The 25,991-nt window shown below is 50.1% G+C and overlaps 1 protein-coding gene across 1 annotated transcript; it reads left to right on the forward strand.

The window, feature by feature from the left end:
* Window positions 1-179: 179 nt before the first annotated feature.
* LOC149866714 (receptor activity-modifying protein 1-like) lies at window positions 180-24,455 on the forward strand (the record flags this gene model as incomplete). Its single annotated transcript, XM_090041648.1, has 5 exons — window positions 180-219; window positions 20,873-20,911; window positions 21,281-21,307; window positions 23,049-23,190; window positions 24,197-24,455. Coding segments are annotated over 5 exons (507 nt in total), but the record flags the coding sequence as incomplete, so codon positions are not given.
* Between the last annotated feature and the right edge of the window lie 1,536 nt (window positions 24,456-25,991).

Below are 25,991 nucleotides of genomic sequence, written 5' to 3' on the forward strand. Positions count from 1 at the left end.
TATACGTGAGGTAAATTCACTCTTATGCGATGGGTGTGGTGAACGCCCGCTGTCAGCTGCTTTTTTGCAGTGCATTGCGGAAGTGACATGCTCCAAAATACGGTCTTCTGGGTGGATCTGGGCTCCTAGCTTGTTGTCTGCCACACGTGGTTCTGTAGTTGCTGTCCCCATTATGGTAACATTCACCACTGCCCTGTGCTTGTGTACACTGCTGCTGTTGTGAGTACCAAAACTGTCTTGTAAAAGTGGTAGAAATGGGTCTGGGAGTCAGTACAGTTGATGTCTTGGAATGTATCCCTATTTCTTATGTTGTAAAGTGGGTTCCCTTTATGCGAATTCGAGTTATGCGCTGTTTTCCAGGAACGCATGTACTGTACAGTATAAAGCAAGGGAAACCTATACTTGAATCTTTTTAGTTGAAAGCTGGCTGGATATCTGGTAGGGAGATTATGCTGGGATCAGGGCGGTGCCTCTTGCTGCATGGGAAAATGCACTCAGACTGGGCACTTAAAAGCTTTTCTGATGGTGGCCGTTTGCACATGTTCAGCGGTGATCTGGCATCATTTGCTTTTACAGTCTCAAAAATGCAGCCAGTCAGAGTCTGCCCAAAGGGTGCTCTTGGACCTGGCTCTAGAATTCCCCCCTGCAATCACTCCTGGCTACGAGGACATATAGAAGTGCCGGAACTCAGGGCTTTAATATGATTTTAGGCAGCTTTTTTAGGGGAGAACAAGGGGAGATGTCACAGGGTGTGACACACTGTCCAGAGGACAGATTTTACAGGGTGATAGCATTACATTTTAGATTTGAGAAGCTCTGGCATGGGGGATTTTTGTTTTTTAGCAATCCAAAGAGCAGTTTCCAAGGAACTGTGAAATAGCTTTTTGGAGGATTGAGAGGTAAAAGAATGAGAGGGTGATTTCCCTTGTTTTTAATTCCTGTAGAGTGAGTGGGTTCCTGCTGAGATAATGGAGAACTGAAGCTTTTCTAGGTTGCCTGTTCTGTTGGAGAAACTTGGTCTCAGGATGTCATGGTAATACTGAACACCTGGATTTCCTTCAGTAACAATATAATTTATTCTGTCCTGTGCTATCAGGCTGTATATTCAAGGACATGGGGCTCATCATATATATAACTTGTGCTATCCTTCCATTTAGCAGTCATAACCCCAGAGGGTACATTATACCAACTCTTCCCTAGCTTTCTGCTGCCATCTGGGTACAATCCTGGATGCTTCCTTGCAGTCTAGCTACCTGAGAGATTCCTCTCACCAGGAGCTAGATTAGCTAGTATCTAGCTAACTATCCCAAGAATCACGCACTTGGGGATTGGCTGTAGAATATACTTTGTGGTAGCAGAGTTTTGACTCCAGAGAGCACTTCCCCTTGGGTCTGAGAGAGCTAAAGTTTGTTGATCTTTGGGGCATGGTCAAAGGGCCATCTGTTTCCTTTGGCTCTGTTGGGAGGGGCAGAAAACTTGGCTGAGCTGCTGTGTCAGGGATTTTTTCCAGAGCAGCTTTGTTTCTAAATTTCCACAATATAGTATATGTTGCTCACCCACCTGGAAATGAGCTATCAGGTGCATCTCCTGCATGAACAATAAACAAATAACTATGGTAGACAAAGGAATTACACATCATATCCTCCTGCCACAGCCTCACCCTTTCACTTACAGCAAGCTTGCAGGGGAAGGAAGACAAAGGCCTATCTGATCTTTGTCCTGTTTGTATTTCCAGTGCCCTGAGACCTGTGTTTGGCTGTGCTCAGGCTCTCTCTCTTAACTTGCTCCTATGGCCTTTGGCTAGGGGCAGGCAAGGCTAGGGACCATTTGAACTCCAAGACCTCTGGGCTTGGGCCCTTGCACATAGGATGCTTGCCATGGATTTGGGAATAACTGAAGTCCCAGGGTACAGAGTCTGGGAGATTGGATACTTACTGGCAGTAGCACCACACAGATTTCAATGACTGAACTCTGCTCAGTTGATTAGAATTTGGAAATGATTTGACTAATTTGGCCTGAGACACAAAATAATAATTAAAAAAAAAAAAGCAGCGAGGGCCAGCCTTAGGCTAAGTCCTACCCAGACATGAAGTGCAATGGACTGCAGGGGGCCTCTTGGGCCACAGAGTCCAGTCTTCTGCTGTTGCAGATGCACCCATCTGGCCTCATGTAGGCATTCTCTAGCTGCCTTGGAGCACACACCCGGTGCCAGCAGCAGGGTTTATTCTTGAGGCTTAGGCATTGGGTTGCATTCACCCCAAAGGAAGCCCCGATACTTTCCTGCCATGACTTGATCTTCCGTTTTAGTGGTGGGGCTCCTTCTCGCAACTCCTTGCAGACCACCCAGGCACTGTCCACAGCTGGGCATTTTTGGGGCTCCACTTCCCCTACACCCCAGCCATGCACCGGCCTGTCCTCTGATGTCATCACCTGCCCTCTCTTCTCCCTGCCCATCTCCCAGTGTCCCTCCATACGGGATAACCACAGGACGTAAGACCGCCCTTGTCAATGCATTGGGTCTTTCTTCAAAGCGTAGCAGTCTGCTGCACTGCCTTGGCTCCCCTTGACCCGAAAAGTCACTCATGGCCCCTCTCCCTGGCTTGGGGCTCTGCAAAACTCAAAATAAATTAAGAAAAAAAGAAGGAATAGTTGGGGCATGGGGCCTCAGCCCGCCCCACTCACTGATCCAGCATCTGCGGCTCTAGGATCCCTCGACACCATCCTCCTTGGCTTGGCTGACCTGATGAGCCGGCATGATGCTTCTTTTAATGGATCCTGGACCCTTCCATCAGGTCTCCATCCAGATCTCTGCTGAGCTGCCAACACAGCATGTGTGCAGCCTGGGGAGCAGCCTTGCCTTCTGGCTCTGGCATTGCTGATCTCCCCTCTATTTCCCTGCCTCCTGGCTTTTAAATCAGCCAGGTGGCAATTTTTGGTGATGTCCTCTGCCATCGTTGATCCCAGCCAGCAATAAAAGCAGCTGACGAACTGCACAGGCAGTTCGTCTCGGTGCGGCTCAGCTGGCTCCACTTTTCCTAAAAACAGTGAGCATGCCTTGCTTTCAGGATTTTTCTCTTTCTTCTTTGGGCGAGTCAGCCCTGCCTCAGGTCCCACCATGGGAGGGTGCTCCGGGGCCTCTGCTTGTGTCCTCCTGGGACAGCAGACAACCACGTTGTCTCTTGTAGAAACTGGTAACTCGGAGATACCGCAAGTACCATGCCACCCACCACATGCCTTGAAAGCCTCTCTGTCCCCATGTCCTGGTGTCTCCACAAGGCTTGTAGAATCTTAGCTTGGTCCAAGTTTTGTTCCATTTTTACAAATGTTTGGCCAGAACTGTACAGTAATTTATCATCCCTCTGACACACTGATGTGAACATCAGCTGACTTCAGAACTGCTGCGGTGTTACTCAACAGCACTTTCTGGGCACTGACAGATGTGCAGCTCCCCAGTCTAACTCATGGCACTTTACTGAAAGTACCATGAGTTAGACTGACCTTCCTGACCCAACAGACGTTCACTGTTGGGCTGGGAGGGTGGGGGATTGAGCTCCACTTCAGAGCCCATCCAGCAAAAGAGGCCTCTGCAGCCTCTTCCCCTAGCCCTACCCCACCTCCCCACCACCACCTCCAGCTCCGGAGGCTATCTTAGGATGGGAGAGGGAGAAGGCAGGGGAGTGGGGTCCATTCAGGGGTTTGCCCAGCCTGCCCTGGAGTTGGGTGGATGGCTGTAGGGCACTTTTAGTGGCAGAGCACATGACAAAGTGTCACTTCTGTCAGTGCCTTCAGCCTCCAGGCATTTCCATGTTCTCTTTCCTGGCAATCATCTGTCAGCAGCTTATTTTTAAAAGGTCTGCTCACCAAAGTATTAAATTGAGATGAGGCTGATTTTTTTTAAAAATCTTCAGGACATAGCACTCAGAACTATGGGGAAGAGGAACACTAGATTTAAACAAAGTATTGTAAAATGAATGCCTGTTTCTTGGAAAGAAATTAAAAGATGGACGTTATTAATGCAAGTAATGCAACACATAGTTTTGCATCATTCATGGAAGAAAGCCAGATGTAACCACTCACATCAAAGCACATAAGCATCAAGATACCACCGTAGCAAAAAGTTCTAGATTTGTACATGGAGCCCTTCTGCTGAGCACCTGTCAGCAGTAACAAGGGCCAGTTTCAATTTTGGGGTACTAAATATACTTCACATTGGCTCAAGCCCCTACCCAGACTACCTGGGAAACACTAAATGAACTACCAGGGTGTCCAATAAAACCAACAGCCCTTCCGTCGCAAGCAGTGTAAATACAAAAACTAAATTTATTACAAACACAGAAAAAACAAAAGTAAACACTAACTATAATTTTAAAATGCTATAAACTACAAAACAAGGTCTATAGGTGGCTACCTCTTGGGGAGGCTTTAATCATACCCAGGCAGTCTGGAAGTTGAGGCTCCCCAACGGGTAGTTCCAGGGGCCTGCACCCCTATACCTACCCTTCACCAATGGCCTGGAGAGAGGGGCCCACACCACAGAGTCCTATGACCTGCTCCATCGGTTGACAGCACTGCAGGGAACTGCTAGAGAGTGTAGGTCCTTCTGTGTTTCAAGGGTCCCTTGTTGCTTCTTGTAAAGCTGTAGCACTGATCTCCACTTCCATGTAGTGGCTTTGAGGGGTTAACCACAGCTTTTGTCAAAGTATTGCACCCCAAGGCAGGCCCAGTTGTGCAGCAAATGTACATCAGGGCTCAGCAATGCAGCTATGCTGAGACATAACAGCTGTAAAACAACAAATGGGAGACTTGGGCCACTCCTGCATCAGGACCTAAACATACAACTAAACAGCGCCAGGCCTATTTGTCTGTGGCCTGGACATTTGTTTCAGCTACATTGCTATACTGAGACCTAACAGCTACGAAATAACAGAAGGGGCAGGGGGGACAGACCTATTTTGGGCTGGGCCTGAACTACAACTAGCACCCAACCACACCGCTTGGGTTGGGTTATAAACTGCAAAAGGGACAAAAAAAACCCCAGGCCTATTTCACTGGGCCCGGACTGGGCAACAAAAAGCTGGCGAAGCCTATACAGCACTGAGGCCTGGATAAACAACAAGAAGTGCCGGGGCTTCACTCTGACCCAAATCTGCCATCCAACATATGGCTGGGGGTCAGCCCCATACAGGTGGGCTGAAATGCAGCAGCTGTGAAACAGCAAAAAAGGCCCAGGTTTATGACTGCACCCTGGACATCCAGTCTCATCTATGCCACCCCTCCAGGCCTGCAAAGCCAAAACTGCCAGCAAGGCACACAGCTGGGGTTCAGTGACACAGCTATGATGAACCTAAAAGAAGTTGCAATAGCAACTAAAACATGCCAGACTTTTAGCCCTGGCCCAGTGTACCAGGAAAACTGCCAGGCTCTGACCTTGGCTAGTCTGCTGCAGGGATTGATACCCCACATGGCATCAGCCCACCCAAAACCCAGAAAAAAACAAAAAGAGAAAGAAGAGGGAGAGAACAGAGGTCTTAAGCCCTGAGACAGACTTTCTCCCTATACCTGAGGCTTTCCTTTCACACAGCTTCTGTTTGCTTCTCCAGTGAAGATGGAGACCTTTCCACATGGGGAGCAGGCTTTCTAGCTCCCAATTCAGCTTTCATGCTTCAGCAGCCCCAGGAGGAAAAAAGAGAGACCCAGGCCAGGTAGCCTGACCCATAAATCACTTTTCTGACATGGTCACCTGGTCCCCACCAGAAGCAGCATCATTTGAACACTGCTAATGCAGACCAGTCAATTCAAAGGTGGTCAGCACTCCTGGTGAAGTGGCCAGAGTCATCAAACTGGTTCCACAGGTCCCTTGGAGGGAATCTTAAGACAATGACCTGGACACAATGAGGTGTGGGGGTGGGATTTGATCATCCTTCAGTCCCAGAAAAGGCACAATATACAGCAAAAAAAAAAAAATACCCAGCAACATGAAACCAGAGCACACTACCACACACAACCCAAATGTGTGTGGGTGTTACATACAGTTAGTTTATTTGCAAAGTCTCAAGTCAATGGATTGCACCACAAAGTTGGCAAAGATGTTTGGACCCACAGTTACTTCAGCCAGTATTAAAATTGTTTAGTACAAAATGAAAACTTCCATGGGGTGAGAGATTAATGGACTGGCTACACTGCTTATATACTGGGCAATCTGCTGCTGATTCATTTTTGATATGGAATACATAGTCACAAATATTTAAGCATGCTTCCATGCATACTGTCTGAGTACAAGAACTGAAAGAGCTTGGCATGTTTAACAAAGTATACCAGGACACTGAAACAGTTATTGGCTATTTCTTCTTCCAGCTTGCTCCAGGCCAATCAGCTCCCCAGGCAAAGATCCTCATAGACAGACAGGAGCTGGAGAATGTTGAACACTTTGCATAACTCGGTAGCCAACTCTCAAAGGCAGCCAACATTCATAGATGCTGACTTTTATTTTTGCCGGGGGAGGGCCTAAGATGATGTTCCCACGTCTTCCCCCCACCCAGCACCGCTAGAGCAGAGCCAAGTGGAGCCCGTGGTGGGGCAGGGGCTGCCCCCTGTGGGCTCATGGCTCCCCACTTTGCTACCCTCCCCCTGGGAGTCTCGCATCAGCCCCACTGCCATGGTGAGGCACCCCTGCCCTCCTGGCAGCATCAGGGGCTGCTGGGTGGTAAGGGAGCGCTTCACCATGGCAATGTGGCTGGCATAGGACTGGGGGGAGGGCAGCAAAGTGCACACAAATCTGGGGGGCATATGCTCCCCCATGCCCCACTCCCCCGGAGTGCATGCAGCAGCAAGGATCTGCCCCCCCTGCCTCCCCCTACCCACTGGATGAGCCACCCATGGCTCTGTCCCATTCCGCACCCTGCCTCCAGGGCTCATGCACTGCCCCAGCTAGGCAGCACCCCCAGGTCCGCTGCTGCTTGTGGCTGTATTCCTGGCCACATGTATGTGTGTATGTGCACACATGCATGTGGCACTCCCTGTGTTCTGTTCTACACAGCCCCTTGCAAGCTGGAACTGTGCCAGCCTGCAAGGGGAAACCCACTGTTTCCTGCGTTTTTTCACAGTGAATGGAGACTGAGATCCATACATGATACTGGGAATCTGGGACAAATGCTGTCCCAGAGTCATGCAGCCCAGGACCAGGACATGATATTCCCATTTCAGGACTGTCCCACCCAATTAGGGACAGGTGGTCACCCTATCCTCTTCCCAAGGTGCGCCAGGGCCTTCAGGACCCTATGTACTTGGTACCTACGTCAATATCAATGAGATCCAATATAGGATCCAGTGTATCAGCTCTGCCTTCAGAAGACTGAATTATCACGTGTTCAACAATTATGACATCAGGACTTGAACAAAGCTCCTACTTTACAAAGCTGTGGTAATCCCAACTCTTCTCTACAGCTGTGAAGCTTGGGTGACCTACATGGACCACCTGAAAAGCCTGAGACACCTTTCCCAGTGCTTCCTCCAGAAAGTTGTTGGCCTAAAGGGGGAGGATCATTGCACAAATGCTGGTGTCCTCACCAATGCTAACACCACCAGTATGTACGTGTTAATTATTCAACATCACTTGCAGTGGATAGGGCATTGTGTGCATATGCCTGATGTACGTATATTGAAACAACTGCTATATTCCTAACTCAGCCAAGGACAAAGGACACGTACAGACCAGCGGAAACGGTTCAAGGACACCCTCAAGGCAAACATTAAGAAGTGTGACATTAACACTACAAATTGGGAAAAACTAGCCAGGGGCAGGGTACATGGCAACACCTTGTGAGAGAAGGTACATCTTACTCTGAGAAAAATCATCTTATCCTGGAGACAGAAAAACAACAGGAACAGAAGGAAGAAAAACAAGACTGAGAAATCTGTGGTCTGACCCTCCCTTTAACCACCACCTATGGCATTGGCCAGAGAATCTGCAGCTCTAGGATCAGCCTTAGCCATCGACAGACTCATTTACAACCCTTCACTTGACCCATGGGAGTGATCATCCTTGATTGTGAGGGAGCACTGACGATGATGTCTTCTTCCAGCTGGACATCCTGCAAAGTATCAACCATCTGAAATGTACCACATCTCAAGTCACTTAGGAAGAGACTGGAACAAAAACAGTTTCCAACCACTGAGGCAGATAAAGAATTTCAAAGTCTCCAAAATAAATTGCAAGAATATAGGTGTTACAAACTCATCCCAAAAGCAAGGTTGATTTGAGGGTTCACAGTGTACTGTGCATTGTTTTTTTCCCCAAATTAGATGAGTTTTTGGTTTCTATTTGTAGCTAAAGTTAAGCTATGTTCAGTTTTACCATTTTGAATTTGTATGAACCATGGAATTTGATATGAATGTATTTTTGTATTTTTATCATGTGACTAGTAGTCAGTGGAGTAAATGCTAAGAGTCAGGAATACCCAGGCCAGAACATAGCTATTCACATTTCAGGGAAATCCTGGCTGGCTGAATGGAAGTTAAATTCTGAAAGTTTTTGCTGGAGTTACTGTGTATATCAAACAGCCAGGCAGGTGACAGTGTGGACATGAGCTCATCCACAAACGAGTGTGATTTACATTTCAAAGGAGAAAGCCTTTCAGAGGGATGATTCATTCTCAGGAGATGGATACCTGGAAGGAATGTCATTAGATATTGATATTTTCCACCCCTGAATAGAATGAGAGAGAGTCTATATCTCACTGAAAAAACTGATGGCTAAGGAAATTGGATTAGTGGTCTATCAGTCTGAGAAGATCCAAATATTTCTACATTTCTTAGATATAATTGTAAATCAGGAACATCAACTGGCCTGACAGAAAGGTGCATATCGGGGTGGGGGTGTGAGGGCGGGGTGGGGGCAGGGAGTCATCTGCATAATGTACACATGTTCCCCAAGATTTGAATAGAAGAATATAGATAAGTAAATAAGGTGATGGTATTAAGGGATGCCTTGGAAAAAAGGTTTTTTTGGTCTAAAAATCCCAATGGCTTTGGGTGATTTAGTTCTCAAGCTGGCAAAAGCTGGGATAACTGATACTGAAAAGGGAAGCTACTTTCAGGAAAGCAGTCAGGAGAGATGAGGCAGTTCTCTAGGCAGAAAGGGGACCTTGTTGCATGGGGCTCTTTGTCTGTGTTAAATCTGTAGAATGTTATGTGGCATTAGGGTTAGAATGTGTTCTGAGCAATCACATGATAACACTTACTATGAGCCCTACATGCACAGCTCGCACTCCACGCTGCTAGAGAGCTGGTGGCAGTGCCAGAATGACTTTTTTCCAGCTTTCTGACAGTGACTGCAAACAGTTGAGTGCAGATAAAAGCATTGATTGGCTGACTCTCACTGAGGTGAGGACATGAATTCCAGTCCGTCCTTGGGCTGGCACAGGATCTCCAGTCTCTCTTTGACCAACTGTTCTAAGTGGCATTGGATCTCCAAGGGCATCCTGGATGAGTGGCAGATCTGAGTAAATCCTTGCTTTGGCCACTCTAATTCCCAGGCACTCTGTTCTTTGGAGATGCGAGCTCCAGGCCCGGGTGAGGCACTGCTAAGAGGACCATGATGAGCATCAGGCACAACATGACATTGTGAAAACTGGGATGCTGCAGGCGCAGTACTGGATGTCGCCTCATTGCTGCTGGGCAGTGCTCAGAACCTGGGACAAGAAGTCATTGCAACAGAACTTTAGGATGTCCCGTGGCACATTCATGGACACTGAGCTGCCCCTCACCCCCCCACCCCCAGCTCCAGTGCCAGGACATTAAGCTTCAGCACCCTATGTTCATCAAAAAACATGAGCCGCGTAATCAAGAAGTTGGCACACACCAACAACTTTCATTCTATCACCAACCGGTTCAGCATGGGGTAGACAACAGCAGTGACGGCCAAGTACAAAGTATACAATGTCATACTTGAGGAGCTGGCACCTCGGTCCATCCGGCTCAGGGTCCCACACATAGTCATTGCTGGATTTGACCCAATGGGCTTCCTGAATTGCACGAGGGACATTGATGGGACCCACATACCTGTTCTGCGCCCCACTCACCACACCTCAGTTCTTTTCAGTTACGCTCTAGGCAGTCATGAACCACAGGGAGCATTTCACTAACTTCAATGTTGGGTGATTGGGCCAGATACACATGCCTGTGTATTCAGGACCTCTGGTTTCCTGGGGATGATGGAGTAAAGGGAGTTCTCCCCTAGCACTCCTACTATGCATTTGGGTGGGCTGATCATTCCCACATTGATCATCAGTGACCCGACTTACTCACTGCTACCATGGCTCGCAAAGCCATACACCGGCTAGCTGGACCCCAGGAAGGAGTTCTTCAATTACCACCTGAATAGCTGCCAGATCAGTGGCAACATGTAACGGGTGCATGGGGGTGCACATGCACCCCCTGAGGGTGCTGGCGCACCCCCTCACAGCCAACATTCCCCACTTAGGTAACAAGCAGGGAGGGCAGGCAGGAGTGCTGGTGACCCCCTGAGAGTGCTGGCCGGGGAGCGGGGGTGCCAGGAGAAGCACCCCTGGCACTTCCCTTAGAGTCAGCTTAGAGGGAATGCTGCTTCTGGGTCTGTGCATGTGACTGGCCATGGGGGGATGCCCCCAGTTGCTGACTGGCTACTGGAGGGGCAAGTGCCCCGCCCTGACTCAGGAGGCACCAGTCACCCATGTGCCAGATGATAGTGAAATGTTCTGTAACAGGCAGGAAGGTTGTGACTCCCTAAAGGGCGAGTGTCTCATGAGAAGCACAGCTGGGCAGCAGCATGGGAAGACTGCCCCTCTAGAGACAATGTGCTGAAAAAGTGGGATGTTTGTCCCAAGGATGTCATCATAGCATGGGTATATGAAGCCTGCCTGGAGGGACCCATTCTGGGAGAGAAAAAAAGGAAAAGGGGCCATTGTGGCAGCCTTCAGAAGAAATCCCTATGGGGGATTGGATAGGGAGGTCCTGGATAACAAGGTTTCCCCCACTCCCTGGGGAACAGAGAGAAAAGGGTTGACACTGCATGCTGAAGGCAGGAGGGAACCTGTCTGCGTGGTTCTTCCCTGGAGCCTGCAGAGCCACGGAGGGAGTTGCTGCAGGCCCTGGGATACGTCTGAGCCCAGGAATCCCCCCTGGGACACAGGAGAGCTGTGCAGTAGCTTAGCGTGGAAGGAGCCCACAAGCCCTGCACGGACCAAGAGGGACCAGAGGGAGACAGGCCCAGTTTATCTGCATGTGGGGTAGGAGGAGGTGGGACACAGGCTGCAGGGAGCCAGAGCATCCACCTGGTTTGGAGTGGGGAAAGGTGGGGTGTAGGGGATGCTAGACCCTACCTACCTGGGGGAGGCATTCTGTAGAAAGCTGGGACAAGGAGGTGACAAAGCCCTCTCCTGATTGCCTGGCAGTGTGTGTGTGTACTGGCCAGGGGGACTACCTGAGCCATAAGCCCAGACCCTGTGACCTGCTGTGTCTAGGGTAGCCATTATAGAGGACAGTCCAGTTGTCCTCTGTCCTCTATTGATACGAAAACTGATGCCTTTATGTTCTTTTTTTCTCTTCAAAAAAAAATAGAGGACATAAAGGTGCCTGGTTTTGTATCAACAGAGGACAGAGTAGCAGAAAACAAAAATGTCCTCTATGAAGGCCACCGTCAGAGGACACAGATCAGGGAAGAGAAGAGTATTGCAGAGACACCAGGAGGAAGTGATGGCTGGCAGCATGTGATGCCTGAAGCAAGCACAGAGGGACCCAAGCCAAGAAGGACCTGGCCATGCACCAGTGAGAGGGGCAATGGAGCGGCTATTCCTCTCAAGGCGTCGCCCCAGGCTGCTAAGTGTGCAGAAAGCCATTATATTCATCCTTGTGTATAAAAGTTATTGATTGAATGTGTACATAAGTAGAGGCAAGCCTATAAGTCTGTAACTCAGTTGGTTCAATGTTGGTGCCTTAATATCTATCTGTGATTAAAACCCTTCTTTTAGGTTATGGGTATTCAAAGGAAAGGTTATATGTTGTGACTGTCATTACCAGTGTTGTGGGTGTGTAGTATATGTTCTCTTTAATAGCCTTTATGAATTAAGCCTGTTTGATTATTTGTAACTGATACTGTATATAACTAAATCCTGTATATAGTTAACCCTGTTTGCAAGGCTCATCCTCTGTACAGGGAGACCCTCTTCTTGAGGAACCGGCTGCAGCCACTAAAAGGGTTGGGCAAGGCCTGCCTTGAATTCAGGCTGAGGAACATCCCCATTTTCATGGCTGCTTTCTATATTCTCCACAATATGTGTGAGGCACCAAGGGAAACCTTCCTGAAAAAAACTGGGCTAGCTCTAGACAGACCCACAGCAGAGGAAGCCACTGGAGTTTTGAATGGTGCCTGGACTGAAGTTCCCAGCTGAGTATCATGGACAGAACCCCCACCAGGCTGTTTTCATCAGGGAAGCCTCGATGATGGACCTTTATTTGATGAAGTATCTTGTGGCAAGTCTTAAATCCTCCTAATGTCTCTAAGTGGAACAACAACAAGACAATTGTTGAGATAGCTGGAGAGAGATATTTGTGTGCTTCAGAACAAAGGAAAACTCACAGCAAATCATTTACCTTGAATTTGTTTGAGCTCTACCTAGAACCAATGAACTAGTGGAGAGTCTTGTTTCTTCCAACAGGTTAGAGCAGAAGAGAAAATACATTTCTACTTACAGCAGAGTAGCTGCCAAAGTGTATTTTGAATCTTCATGCACAGACTTTCATGACCAGTTTCTGCCAAACAAGAATACTTTCATCACATACCCACTCTGATAAATACCTCTCCCACTGGGGTATTTATCAGCCACTGAACAGCCCAAATTTTGCATCCTGGTTGCATTTGGTTGGTGCAGTGGTAGCTCAGTTTTGGCCTGTAGATATGTTTATGCTTACCTTCCAGTGTTTCTAGTGCTCCTTCTGTCTTTGTTTGGAAGGATTCTTTCCATTGAATGGCAGTGTTAGGATTTCAGTCTTCCATGATGTTTGTGAAAATGTGGTGACCTTTTTTGTCAAAATACTTGTAAGAAAAGTAACAGATAATCAGTATTCAGCTGCCCTGATGGATTCCCATATGGTGACATGTCCCAGATTTAGGTTTTGGAAGGGGGAAGCTTTAGGTCCCCTGTGCAGAAGTGAGGGGTGCAGGAAGAGGTTCAGAACCAATGCTGCCCTTGTGCTGGGCTGAAGAGTTGGGGGTAGATACAGGCCTTGAACTGTCCTCACACAGGGGTGAGGTGAGGTGCTGAGAAAGGAAACCAGGCCTAGTGCTGCTTACCCCAATCCTGGAACTGAAAGAATCATATACTGTAAGGGGAAGGGAGGGGGAAGGGTCAGTCACTCAACTGTGGTTGGCATAAAATCACTGCTGGACCTGGTCATGGCAGGGGAGAGGCACTGACCAGCTTGAGTTTTGCTTTATTTCTCTCTTGAACAGATCTCCCAGTGAAACATTTCTTCTGGGTATGTTGAGCAGATGGTGCTGAGATGCAGACAGGCCCATTTCACCCTAGAAGACCTCATTCCCTGCACTCGACATAGCAAAACGCTGTCTTCCACTGCAGAAACCCTACACTCCATTTGCTTTGGCGCTAGATCTCCAGCATGCTGGCCGAGGGTCTGTGCTTGCAGCAGCACAAGAACTGATTAATACCAGCTCACATTGCTCTTTTAAGGAAATGGGAATTATTTATGCTTTGGTATCTCCAGCACAGATCTCCCTGGTTATGTTTTGTTTTACCTTGTTAGTTTCCAAGTCACATTTTTCCTATTACCAGTTTGATGTGGGTGAGTTCAGGGCATGTCTGCACTGTTCATATTGTGCATGCTCCCACTGGAAAGACAAAGGTTGTGCTGCCACTGTTACGTGTGGTAATGGACACTCAGTTTTTCCCCTTGACCTTCACTTTCTGTCTTGACTTCACTGGGGGGCAGGAGACAGATTCCAGTAGATAGCAGAGCCTTGCCTGGTGCCTGCTTGAAGAAGAACAGCGTGTTATGCCCATATACCCACCTGCAAAGCAAACCCAGCTCCTGGCTATTACTTTTTTGTGGGGGCCCAGCCTATGCAGTGCCCTGGTGACTTGTTATCCATTGGCACATCTACTCTTCCCAGAATGTTCCCCACACAACTCAGACCCAGCTCTAGCAGCAAGAATAAAAATAAGAACTGGGTGAGGGTTAAACAGTGGCCATTCCTGGGCAAGAAGCTAACACAGCTGCTGAAAGGGCTATGGTGGGGCTCTGCCTCCCTATTAGAGGCTACCTCTGTATTCCAAAATAATCAGAGCTGAGGCCACCAGAAATGTGGTGCTACAATAGGCTGCAGTAATATGGGAGTGGCACTAGAGACCTGTCAGAGAATCCCATGACCATGGAATCATCCCTCAGGTGGTTGGGACCTTTTTGGGAATGACATGTGAATGGCCATTCTGTAGCATCTATGAAGGGAGACCGCTGGGCTGCTATGGGCTACAATTAAACATGTCAGAAGGCAGGGAGTGCCAATGTCACCCATCAGCCCGTATCTCAGGGCTCATGCACTTCTGGAAATTGACTGATGTAGTTGTTCTGGCTTTATTGTTCTGGAACAGCTATTTCAGTGACTTTCCATATGTAGAATTATTCCTAAGTGCCCAAATAAGACTTGGGAGTGGAGGAATTCTTGAAAAATACCCATCTTGTGGAACCTCCAAGGGCAGGTGAGAGAGGGCACCTGGCAAGTCAGGATGGAGTCTGCATGTGAGGTGCAAGTCATTTAGATCTTTGTGTTTTCTAGGGGCAGGCCCTCCAGAGAGGAGCCAAAGGCCTATAATGGCCTGATTCACCCATTATTAGAACCCCCATGCAGTGTGGGACACCAGCCCAGAGTGAAAGTCCTCTTGTTTTCTAGCGCTGCCTCTCTTTGCCTTGCACAAAGTGGTCTGTACCTCCTGGCCATGTCCCTTTCATGCAAACTGACCCAGAAACTGGGATTACCCAGGGTTTGCAGGAAAAGCCCCACTGTTTCCCTTTATCCCAGGGCATGGCGCCAAAGCAGGAAGCATTGTATACGCACGTGGTACTCTGATGGGGGACTGTAGTTCCTGCCCAGGAAAGGCTCTTATCTGTCAGAGCTGATCTGTCACAGCAAACAGGCTTTGCAGAGTGCAAAAGGGGGCCTGCTCGGGGCCCATCTCCGCATGGCCCACCCACCTGTTCTTGGGCTAACCACCTGCCTTGATCTTGATTGATTAATAAAGATGCAAGTTAAGTGGGAGGCTGCCTATTCTCTGCCCCAATGCCAGGGGGTGCTATCTGCTGCTCCATTCCTCCCCTATACCGCAGCTCAAGCCTTGCAGATAACATGGTGTTCTCATATGTGCCAGTCCCACACTGGGCCACAGAATCGTACTGCAGGATCCCACCCAGGTTCCTCCCTTCAGGCAGACTCTGCTGTCATCATACCAGGCTACATATCTCCTTGCAACCAGTTCCCCTTTGGGTACAGTCCCCTCATTGGGACCTTCAGCTCCTCTAGCCCCAGTCCACCCCCAGGCCAGTTGGGACCCCAGGCCCCTGGCTCTTGGGAATCCCTTTTGGTGGGCCCCCTAGCCCTTCTGACCCTCCTGGTCCTGGCCCTGGCCCCGACCTGGGCCAGTCAGGGGAAACTTTGACCGGTCTCAATGTATGACCCTTGTTCTTTCCCCAGAGTCCCCCTCTCTGGGTCCTCCTTCATGGACAGGGGGAGCTGGGGTACATCACATCATGACTGGTGCCTCAGGGTCTCACAGGGGACTCACTCCCCACCTAGGCAGCAGGTCATGGTGCTACTACCCATGTTATTTTCAACCCACACTCTGCCTCCCAACATTGGAGGGCTTATCAGGGTCAGGACTCACCTCTCCCACTCTGCAGTGGAGCCCCGCTATCTACTCAGCCCTTAGCTCAGATCTTCACCTCAGGCATCCAGAGACTACCTGGGCCTGGTCCCCTACTTGGGGCTCCACATCACCCTCACACTGGAGCTCCTCTTCACAGCTTCCCTCCTCAGCTCCTCATTGCTCATAACACCCCCTTTACTCAGGGTCTCAAGACTTCCCTCCTCAGGTGGGCTCAGGTGGCCACAGCCATGCCTGACCCCAACTCTCCCCCTCAGGGTCTCACACCCACAGGGCTCAGATGACCTCAGACATACCTGGCTCCCTACTCTCCTCCTCAGGGCTAGCATCCCCACAACTACCTCCAATGGAACACAACCCACCCAAAGGTGAGGGCTAGGGGTTAAAGCACCCCAACTCACCTTTCACCAGGGTGATCACTGGCCTGGCATTTCCTGAGGGCTCCCACACCACTGAGAGCCCCACCAGGCTACCCACTCCTGGCAGGGTATAGTTTTAGGTCATACCCAGAACCAGAAGCCTCCTGACCATCATCCCCTACAGCTCCTCCCTTACCTCCAGATGAAACTCAGCAGCCTTCTGACCAGGCAACATTGTCAGCTGGCCTCCAACAGCCACTGCCCTGCTTATATGGGCAGCCCTGAATCCAAAATGGATGCCCTCATTAGGCACCTGGTGGCTGCCAGCTCCAGGGCCTTAGGCACCTGCAGTGTCCTGCCACATAGAGAATCCCTAGTGCAGGGTTAATCAGCAGCCCCAGGGCAAGCCAACTAATCCCAGGAAGGGTCTTGTGGGAATTACTCTGTTCTTCAACTTTAACAATGGATAATGTGACAGGCCTTCCCCCCAGATATCAAAGTATTCAGCAGTTGTTCTATAGCAAAATCTACCTTTGTGCTGTGCAGCACACAGTTGTTCTTACAGGGGATACCGTCTCAAAGGGTGGCCATGCCTCCCCCAGTGTCACATTTTGGTTCACTTGCAGAGCCAGATAAGCTGCTGCATCATGGTCCATTGCTCCTGCTCTGGTGACCAAAACAGAAGACTGCGGTGGGATTGGATTGATGTTCAAATACCCAAAGGGTGACTCTAAAAAAGGTGGACATAGACTTTTCTCTGTGGCTATGAGGGACAGGTCAAGGATCAATGGCCTCTGCAGCAAGGGAAATTTAGGTTGGAAGCAAGGAACAAACTTCCCGTGGTCAAGCACTGGAACAGGCTACCTAGAGAGTTGTGGAATCACCATCCCTAGAAGTTTTCAAAGCAAGTTAGACAGACACTTGGCTGGGCTGGTTTAGTCGCGGAGGAACATGCTCTGAGCAAGGGCTGGACTAGATGACCCCCAGAGGGCCTTGGCATCCTGAGTCTTCTATGGACAAGCACCTAGCTGGGGTCATATGACCCCAGCGCTCTTTCCTGCCTGGGCCAGGGAGTTGGGCTCAATGACCTACTGAGGTCCCTTCTGACCCTAACATTTATGAATCTATGATTCTGTGATTCTATGACCATGTTGTACTGACTCCAGCCGAGGGCATCAAAAATAGGGAGTTGGGGCATCTGACTTATGAGAAAAAGCTGAGGGAACTGGGCTTATTAGTTTGGAGAAGAGAAAAGCGAGGGGAGATTTAATAGCAGCCTTCAACTACCTGAAGGGTGGTTCCAAAGCAGATGGAACTAACTGTTCTCTGTGGTGGCAGATAACAGAGCAAGGAGCAATGACCTCAAGATGCAGCAAGGGAAGTTTAGGTTAGATATTGGGGAAACTTTCTCACTAGAAGTGTAGTAAAGCACTGGAACAGGTTACTCAGAGAGGTGGTGGAATCTCCATCCTTGGAGGTTTTTAATACCCGAGTAGACAAAGCCTTAGCTGAGATGATATAATTGGGGATGGTTCTGCTTTGAGCAGGAGGCTGGAGTAGATAACATCCTGAGATCCCTTCCAGCCCTAATTTTCTATGATTGTATGACTCCATTAACCTGCTGCTGAGCCCTGACAGTCCATGCCAAAGCAGCCATTGCCCTCTTCCTATAGCAATGCTGGCTCCATGGTCACCTTCTGTCTTCCCCAGCTCTCCTATTAGGAGCCATCCTTGACGCATAATATATATTTTTCCTTCCCTACTTCAGACCGCCCTGCAGGTGTTTTCCAGGTGCCAACATGTCTCATGTGCCTTTGCTGGATTGGACTGAAGGCCAGGCCTGTCTCACAGCTGACTCACACTCACCAAAGGTCTGACCCTGCAAGGAGGCCTCTTGGTTCTCTCCCCAGGGGAACACTGTGATCCCTAGACTGACTTTTCATTTCCCAGTTCTGTGGTCCTGGCCTGTTTATGCTACATCATTCGTGCTGCCCAGTTTCTTCTCTTTGCTCCCAGGTGCTGATGCTGATGGACTTCTGCCCTGGTGTTTCCAGAGCCAGCACTGCACTGGCCCCACTCAGCTCAGTGATGTGTAGTGCTTGGCCCATCATCAGTTTCAGGAGATGTAAGACACTGGGGGCTGCTGCTTGTCAAAGGATTTGTGATCTCTGGCTTTGTGAGCTCTCACTTTTCCCAGATCCCAGGGCATGTACACTCCTGAGTTACTGTTACATCTTTTCCCCCAAAGCCTGGCCCTGGGTTGTGAGGCTTCTCAGCAGCCCTCACCACTGTGCCGTTAAATACACCCATGGAAAAAGGTCAAGTTGTGGGTGTTGATGAGGTTGGCATGGCAGATTAAAATGACCTGGAATCTGATGCTCACCAGCACTCAGACACTTCTATGTTGCTTTGCCAATGTAGAAAAGGCCTAAACGTAGGTGGAAATGGTTCTTCAGGAACCCCCATCACACAAGCTTTCTGCCAGTGAGGAGCTGACTTGAAGGGTTGTGCTGTCCCAGTTCACAGCCCTTGGGTAGGAGGTATGCTGGTGGTGTGGTTAGGACAGGTTGTGCTAGGGCCATCTGGGGGTGCAGCCAGAGTACACTGGGACCCTGAGGCACTCGCTGCTTCGGTCCCCATGGGCCCACACTGTCTTTCCTGGGCAAAGAATCACTCTTAAATTCTTCTTGACCTTGAGCTCTTGTATATCCTCTCTTGTGAGGCCTTTAGGGTTTCCCCTGCTGACACTGGGAAATCCAACCACTTGGGAAGCAGATGTTTTCTCTGTGTCCTTCCTTGCCATTGGCTGCATTGCAGTCATCCGTCAGCAGGTGTGTTGATGGGATGATAAGCAACCAGTTATACCTTGGAAAGGGCCCAGCCAGAAGTTCCTGTCTAAGCAGCATCTCTTATTGAACCCTCTCTTTGCCTTAGTACCGTCCCTGAGAGAATGACCTTCCAGGCATGCAGGCAACTCTGTTGCTTTCTCCTACTCTCTCTTCTCCAGTGGGGTAAGATCAACTCCTCCTACCTTGATTTCTACTTTCTTTTCAACCTTTGTCTAGGAAAGTTAGTGTGTGGGCCCAGCTTTTCCATGCTGCCCATAGTCCCTAGCTCTGGCTCATGGGTGCATTGGGTTCTGAGCTCAGCTAGATTCTGTCTTCAGCTACCCGGCAGTGGCCCTTCAAAATGTAGTCTGACCCTTGAGAGCAGTCATGCATTCAGCAGATTTATATCCACTCCCTCCCTCAGTGTGGCTCAGGTGCTTCTGCCTTATTGTCTGGGTGTTGTGTGAGGGACTCTAGCTGCTTTCAGCGGAGAAGGGGTTGGTTTGATCAGAAAAGAGAAGGCTCCTTTAGCCAAGGCAAAGAAAGCTCCTGTCCAGCTGGGATAAAGCATGTCAGCAGAGGGACCCTAGGACAAGCAGCCTCAGCAGAAGTTACCCATGTGACAAGTGCCGGGACAGTTTGGGTTATGGAGGGGATCTGCTCCATGGCTCAGTCCTGCTAGAGCCTCCATGGTTCCTGGGATGCCCTTCCTCTGCTGCCTTCTCCTTGGGGGAGTTAATGGAAGCACAGCAGTCAGGATCCCTCAGAGTCTGCCTGATTATACTTGGTGACACCATCATTGCAGCCACCAGCAATGCTGTGCATGTTGGCATTGACCTCAGGCTGTGGAAGAGGGCTACAGGGGGTATGGGCCCATCTTCAGGCTAACATTCCTGGGTACCATGCACTGGGAGGCTGAGTTAGGGCTGAGCGCAAACGGCTGTTGAGGACTCCTGTTCTGTCACCTGTTAGCTGCTTGTGTGGGGTGGGGTGTGCCTGTGCTATCTGTCCTGCTTACACTCCCCCATTGTGTGTTGTGCCCAGCACCCTGTCCTCCCACCATTTGTTTAGATACTTCTGAAGCCTGCTCTGCATGTGGCTGAGAGTTTTCATAGGCTCTGTTCTTCTAACCCTCCTGCACCTGCCCCAGAAGTGACCCAAACCTGGTTGCTCAGGGTCCACAGGAGCTACTTGGCAACAACACTGTGAATATGCCCCTAGGTGATTTACTGGCAGTGCAAGACCCTGAAAAGAAAACTCAGTGCCTTCCCTTCCCAGCCAGGGTCTACACAGCACTGAACTGGCCCTTCTCAATAAGTAACTTGCAGGCACAGTGCTGGGTAGAGGGGACAGCAGAGCAGGGCAAAAGAAAATCATGGTGGTGCTAGCACAGGATAGTACCTTGCTTGGTGCTGGCTCCTAAGGGGACCAAAGCAGGAGGAAGCCTTTGTCATAGCTTTGTTGGAGGAGATACATGGTACCAAGCTCCTGTGCTGTGTTTCCCAGGGATCTCATTAGGGGCAGGAGCCCAAGAGGAGCTCCTGCCTGTCTTCTCTGGTTTCTCCTTCCAAAACCAAACCAGGAAAGGACCCCAGCAAATGCCTCAACTGGGTTCTTAGGGATACAGGATCCCCAATGTATGTGTAGGGGCGGGGAGGGGTGATTACATCTAGCCAGGCTCTTTCCCTTGTGTTCTTCACCACCTGCAGCCCAAGCCTGGCCCCAGGCTGAAAACTCTTGTGTCTTCCTGTTGCAGGGCTCAGCGAACTAACATATGGAGACCTTGAGGATGAAAGTAAGAAGCCCCTGCATTTGCCACCTAGCATGCAAGTCCTGAGACCAGCCAGGCCTGGCTCTGAGTTTGGTGCCCCTCCTCTCTTACTTGCACCCTTACCTGTTCCTCCTGTGGCTGTAGGTGCTGTTGGCCCTGCTTTCACTTGTGCTTGGGGTTCTCCATCCCAGCAGTAGTGGGATCCCCCCAAAACTCTACCCAGCATCTCTTCTCCAAGGTCATGGGCCAGTGGGTAAGGCAGCCTGACTTTGGAGGGAGCCACTTCCCCACCCATACCTCAGAGATAGTGTTTGGAGGTTGGGATGGGAGCAGACAGGGCCATCCCTACTGGCAGCTCCTTGCCAACATTAACTTTGCCCTTTGCTGTTTCAGGTCACTACATCTATCTGGATGAGGACAGTGAGTAAATCTACCTTCACAGTGCCTCCTGCTCCGTACTAGCAGACCCAGTTAATTCCTTTGTCCCCCCCAACCCCCACTTCCCCCCCACCACCACTTCAGCAACATGGTGAGTGGTAGTTAGCCATGTTAGTCTGGAGCCAAACAGAAGGCAAGGTAGAGATGCACCTTATAGACTAACTAAATAAGATAAGCTGTCATAAGCATTCATGAACTCAAGCTCACTCCTTCATCAGCTGCTGTGAAAGGACCAGCATAGAGCAGCATATAAAGTAGAGTCAGTGATTTGAATACAAAAGGTGAGAAGGGAGGAGGGAGAGGAAGAGGGAAGGGGGACAGTGCTGGGAGAAGTAAATAAGAAATGAACCCATCATAGGAACAAAGGGGTCAAAAACTAATCCAGGTAATGGGATGAGATTCTGTAGTCCCTGTTTAAACCATACTTAACATGATCTAGTCCTGCAATTTCCCCTTTCAGATTGGCTTTTAAAATTTTGCTGCTGGAGAACAACAAGCCTGGGGTCAGCATTGGAATGTCTGGGGAGCTTAAAGTGGTCGGCCAGAGGCCTTTTTGTCTTTCTGCAGCTGATGTCAGAATATTGTTCATTCATTCTTATACACAGGGATCACCCCACCTTTCCAAAGTAGACACCAGAGGGACACTGTAAGCAGGTGATAGCATATATGACATTGATAGAGTTGCAGGTGAATTAACCTCAGATGTTGTATTTCTTGTTATTCAGTCCAGTGATTATATAGTCTGTATTTATGTGGGGGCCCAGGAGACATTTGTGTCCATTGCAAGGCTGGTGCCTTTGTGAGGATGGGAATTAATTTGTTACTTGAGAAACAGTTTGAGGTTGGGGAGCCATCTGTAAGCCAGGACAGGTTTATCTCCCATGGCTTCTTCAAGATGTTCATCTTTTTCCAGGAGGGGTTGGAGGGCATAATGATGTGTTGCAGGTGTTCAAGCTGTGGGCTGTAGGTGACAACCAGAGACATTGTTATTTTTGTCCTGGGGTTGGTATTGTAGTGGGTTGGAGCAAGATCTGGATCTGGCTTTGTTGGTTTGAGTGGCTACAGATTGGGGATTGTATTACAACTGTAGGAATCCTTGCTCCAGTTCCTTAAGCTGTTCGCCCTGGCCAGTGGGATCAAAGCAGATCTGGTTGTAACATAAAGCCTGGTTGTAGATGATGGACTAGTGATATGCTTAGGGTGACAGCTGGTGGGGTGAAGGTTGCTGTGGTGGTCCCTTGGTTTTCAATACAATGTGGTAACAATGTGGCCATTGCAAGCCTTCACTGTAGTTTCTAGGAAATTAATTTGCTACATGGAGTATTCCAGAGTTAGTTTGATGGAGGGTTGGAAATTGTTAATGCACCCAGTGCCAATGTGCAGAGTCCCCAGGCAATGCCCAGCTGTAGAAGGATGGCAGGCAGCCTCCTCACTAACAGCCCATGCCCTGGTCCTGTAATCCCCTAGCCTCAAGGTCACAGCACAGCACCATCCAACAGGGACTGAGGTTTCCCCACCATGGGCCAGCCATGTGCCAAGGGACAAAACCCCCTTCCTGGTCCAGGTACTTTCTTCCTCGACATCATGCTCACAGGTTGTGGAAGGAGCTGGGGGCATAGAGGAATAGCCAAGGACAGCTGGTGGTACCAGGATCTCTGCCCACCCCAGGTAAAAGGGCCCCTACATCTGCCCCAGGCAGCTAATAGTTGAGCCTTTCCCATAGGCCCCTTTGCTGAGCTGGATGGTCTGGCGCGCTGCAGGAGCACCTACCAGGACTGGATTTCGCTATATTGTTGGACCACATTCCATGCCTCAGTGATGGCCATGCCAGATGGGAGCCAGTGCCAGTGGGACCAGATAAGCAGGTTTGAACTTGGGGTTAGGGCAGCATCCTCATGGAGCCCACATGAGGTCTTCTGGGGAGTGGGAGCTAAATACAACCACATGGCCAGGAGAGTTCCCGAGTATCACATCCTGAGGGTTCAGTGGAAAGATCTGGGGGAGAAAGGTGCAAAAGGCAGGGATGCCTTATGTCCTGAGCCAAAATGGCTTCCCTTGCAATATGGTTGGACTCAAGATGCAATGCTGCATGTTATGTGGAGCATGCTGGGCACAGTAAAGCATGGGGCTGTCCAACTGGTGGCTTGTAGGCCACAAGCAACTTTTCAGGGGTTAATCTTCAGCCTCTGGGCTCCCACTCCCTCTCTCCTGCTCCTACCCCAGGAGGTGGGATGGCAGTGCAGCACAGCCCACAGTGATGCAGAGCTCACAGCTTGGTGCAGTGGGGGAGCCTGCAGTCAGGAAAGTGAGGGTGGGCCTTAGCCTCTTCTGGTGGAGACCCTGTAGTGTGAAACCCCTGGCCAGTAAGAAGCTGGACAGTATAGCATGTTGCATGGTGTATGCTCTCTGGTGCATACAGTGAGACATAGTGTGCACAGCGCTGCATGGTCCATGCTGCCTGGTATGTGAAGCATGCTGTGCACAGTGCTCTGTGACAGGTGATGCATGCACTGCCATCCGGTGCATTCAGTGTGCAGGGTGCTGCATAGTAAGCATGTGGCACATGCTTCCTGGTGCATGCGGTGCTGTATGGCACATGCCATTTGGTTGGATAGTGTGCTGTGTGCATCCCCATCTGATGTATACAGTGTGCAGCATTCTGGATGCAGCACTGTCTAGTGTGTGCAGCACAGAGCACCTGGGGGAAGTACAGCACACAGTGACAGGACAGAGGCTGGTTTCTGTCACTATCACATGTTGGGCTCTGAGTTTCTCATGGCCCCTTGAATGGCTACCAGAGGGACCCAACTCCAACTATTCAAGCTGCTCTGAGCCACACACAGACTCACATCCTCTCCTCTCCTTCCTCAGCGCCTACAGCAATCTTGCCAACTGCACGGAGCTGCTGGCTGAGGCCCTGGCTTGCCCATGGCCCAGCCCTACTCTTGATTCCTTCTTCCTGCGGATTCATATGGAATATTTTCCCAACTGCACAGCAGCTGAAAGCTCTGGGCCCCTTGAGCCTCCCATCAGGCCCATCCACGCTCTGGCCACTCTGTCAATTTGTCTGACCCCCCTCGCAGTTGCTCTCACTCTCCACAAAACCAGGAGGTCTGAGCCAAAACCATAACGGGGCCCAGCCTCACCCCTCTGTGCTCCTTGCACCCTTCTCCAGGCTTAGAAGACAAAGGACATTATGTATAACAGCCTTAAGGACAAATGAGTGTCCAGTGCTTCGAGCAGAGGGCTGTGAACACAGGCCTGCTACAGCGTAGAGTGTTGGGTCTAGCAGGGAATAGCGGGTACTTGCTTGGGCCCATGGACCGCATAGGGAGTTTGTTGCAGTTTTACGGGCCAGGTTAGCATCCCCATCCTTGTGCAGCAACTTCACCAAAACCCACAGGCGAGCTGGGAGCAGTGTTCAGGAGTGGGAGGGGCAAGCAAGGCTGGGATCATGGGGCAGGGCAGAGCCATGATCTGCTGCCCACATGCCCCTGTGATGAGAGTGGATTCCACGGGCAGAGAACAGATTGTAGCTCTGCCCCATCCTGGTCCCCATGCTGTCACTGCCCCAAGATCCCAGGGTCTCCTCAGCCTATCCCACTCCCAAACACCACTCCCCACCAGCCTGCAGCCCCATCCCAGCTGCCTGGCTAAGCACCCTGCCCTCGTCGGTGGATGGGCTGGGGTGCCTGAGCAGCAGGGCTGAATCCAGCAGCTGCACCGCCCCAGCCCTGCATTGCAACTAGGCACATGCTGGCAGAGGAAGCACCGTGACCATGTCGGCGGGCTCCCCTGGGCAGGTGATCGTCTCTGATATGTCCTCCATCGGAGGTCTATATTGAGCAGATTCTTTTTGGTGTTGGGTGGTGGAACCAGAGCTTGCTCCATCCATTCCATGCATTGACCTGGTATTGAAGTGCTTCCAGGACCAGTGCAAAAAAACAGAAAAAACCCCCCCAAAACATGCCACAACCTGGACTGCTCCCATGCCTGGGCCAGGCAGGGCTGAGGAACCCACTGTGGGCCAGACAAAATTGCTCCATGGGCTGGATCCGGTCCATGGGCCACATTTTGCCCACCCCAGGAATAGGGTCTAGTACAGGCATCAGCAACCTAGGGCCCACTGGCCAGCCCAGCCCACAAAGGGTCTAGATGTAGCCTGTGATGGTCCAGTTGGGCCCATGGCGGCACAGGGGACTGACAGTACACAGCTCAGCTTGGCCCAACATGTCCTCCTTCTCCACTCTGCGCTGTGCCTCCTCAACATAACAAAGTCATCTTGGAAACAGAAAGGATCCAAGTAGCATGGCATTTTCAGAGATAATCTGGGTGGGACCAGCAGGAACTTCCTGGTGTGGCAGGACCACAATAAGGGCAGACCCCAGACCTTGCAAGGGCAGTAGGGAGACTGTTACTTTTCTCATGTCAATAGTTCTTTAAGTACATAATCAAGAGTGTTGTTTGCATCCCAGAAGCCTCAGCAAGATGCTATATGTAGCACCCCACTTAATCCTCCCTCCTGCTATCTTTCTTGCTCCCTACAGCAGGCACTGTTTATTGTTGCTCCTCCCTGCTGTTGCTAGTGGATAGTGGGCACCAGCAACATATGGTGCAGGTGGTGGAAGTGGGGTTCATGACAGAGACAGCAGCAGGCAGCTGGGGT

Source organism: Crocodylus siamensis, chromosome 4 (assembly GCF_052110815.1).
Source record: "Crocodylus siamensis isolate JL-2025a chromosome 4, ASM5211081v1, whole genome shotgun sequence".
NCBI classification, from domain to species: Eukaryota; Metazoa; Chordata; order Crocodylia; family Crocodylidae; genus Crocodylus; species Crocodylus siamensis.